The sequence below is a fragment of the Cyprinodon variegatus genome, unplaced genomic scaffold (genome assembly GCF_000732505.1).
Source record: "Cyprinodon variegatus isolate N-32 unplaced genomic scaffold, C_variegatus-1.0 Scaffold301, whole genome shotgun sequence".
NCBI lineage: Eukaryota > Metazoa > Chordata > Actinopteri > Cyprinodontiformes > Cyprinodontidae > Cyprinodon > Cyprinodon variegatus.
The window spans coordinates 51375-53354 of NW_015150754.1; the positions used below are offsets into that span (position 1 = coordinate 51375).

Sequence of the window (1980 nt, forward strand, 5' to 3'; positions counted from 1 at the left end):
CATGGGAAAGTGTCATTTTTTCTTGTCAAAGTATTTGGTGGCTCATGTTTTATAACTAAAAAGAGGGTTTTAGATTTCTCTCAGTCTGCACCCTCGTTTAGTGCTTCCTAAATAGATATGCTATAGAGTGTAAACATTTGTCCAATGAACTCGTTCATAAATGGAAATGCTAAACAAATATCAAAAAGAAATGCAAACCAAGAATAAAACTTGGAAAAGCTAATTTAAAAAAAGTTTTGAGAGTAACTTTGCTGTTTTCTCCGATTTTTTATGATTTATTTTTTTACAGCTGCGATAACTACCAAATTCTCAAATGTAAACATATTTAGGATGAACAGCTGGGCACCATGACGATGGTTTTTTTTAAACAGAAATATTTTGTAGCTTGACTGCCAGAACTTCATTGTACCTGAGAGCAGATCGCATCCAGATCGATATCGTTGGTATAAATCTTCAGAAAATCTCACCGTGATTGGAGTTTTTTTTGACAGCTGAGGCCTTTAAACTCGTTCAGCAACATGGAGACCCCTGCTCTTGTCTCTGGAAAAAAAGGTGATGTTCAAAGTATATAAAAAAGAAACAGGAATGCAAATTCAGAGTTGAATTTTATTGAACCAAATGTTGCAGAAATGTTATCTTATATTAAAGGTATAGTGGAGGATTTTATTTTCTCCTGATGCAGGATCAGTGGATCAATGGGAAAGTGTCATTTTTGTCTTGTGAAAGTATTTGGTGGTTCATGTTTTATAACTAAAAAGAGGGATTTTAAATTTCTCTCAGTCTGCACCCTCTTTTAGGTCTTCCTAAACAGATCTGCTATAGAGTGTAAACATTTGTCCAATGAACTCTTTCATAAATGGAAATGCTAAACAAATATCAAAAAGAAATGCAAACCAAGAATAAAACTTTGAAAAGCTAATTTAGAAAAAGTTTTGAGAGTAACTTTGCTGTTTTCTCCGATTTTTTATGATTTATTTTTTTTACAGCTGGGATAACTACCAATTTCTCAAATGTAAACATTTTTAGGATGAACAGCTGGGCACCATGACGATGGTTTTTTAAAACACAAATATTCTGTGGTTTTACAGCAAGAACTTAATTGTACCTGAGTGCAAATCGTTTCTAGATCGACATTGTTGGTATAAATCCCCAGAAAGTCTCACCGTGATTTGAGTTTTTTTGAGAACTGAGGCCTTTAAACTCGGTCAGCAACATGGAGACCCCTGCTGTTGTCTCTGGAAAACAAGGTGATGTTCAAGGTATATGAAAAAGAAACAGGAATGCAAATTCTCAGTTAAATTTTAGGGAACCAAACGTTGCAGCAGAGTTATCTTATATTAAAGGTATAGTGGAGGATTTTATTTTCCGGGTGGATCATAAGGTAAGTGGTCCTCCTAATTGTTGAACATTCTGGTAAAAAGGTTTAAGTTGGGCCGTCCTGCGTGCTCGACCCCGTTTCTAATTATATTCAGTCTAACATAGTGGAAAAATTGCAAATCTTCTTTTGGAAACTGAGCTTGTACATTTAATGAAAACACATTAAATTTGTCGACAATTAAAGGTTTGTAGTTACCTTTATGTAAAAATTTTATTATTTATTTTGATTATTTTTCCTCCAAAAATTGCAAAATCTAATTCCTTGGTGCCATGCTTTTATTCTATCAAATCTTTGGTGATGCAGGATCAGCGGATCCATGGGAAAGTGTCATTTTTTCTTGTCAAAGTATTTGGTGGTTCATGTTTTATAACTAAAAATAGGGGTTTTAGAATTCTCTCAGTCTGCACCCTCTTCCATTGCTTCCTAATTAAATCTGCTATAGAGTGTAAACATTTGTCCAATGAACTCTTTCAGATAACCAGAGCGTCACTGTTGGACCCAGCAGCCGTCTGGATCAAGATCACTCTGTGTCCGTACAATTTGTGAGAGAGTACCAAAAGGTACCAAAATACAAAATACCAAAATACATATGTGTATATATT

At 34.4% G+C, this 1980-nt stretch overlaps 1 protein-coding gene across 1 annotated transcript in view; it reads left to right on the forward strand.

Annotated features, from left to right (window-relative positions):
* The first annotated feature begins 1213 nt into the window (after positions 1-1213).
* Positions 1214-1980, forward strand: part of LOC107090589 (serine/threonine-protein kinase pim-2-like) — a 4988-nt gene continuing 4221 nt past the window's right edge. Inside the window, exons 1-2 of the mRNA XM_015384052.1 lie at positions 1214-1259; positions 1853-1938. Of these exons, the coding sequence (XP_015239538.1) occupies positions 1214-1259; positions 1853-1938 (132 nt within the window). The remainder of the gene's footprint in view (positions 1260-1852; positions 1939-1980) is intronic.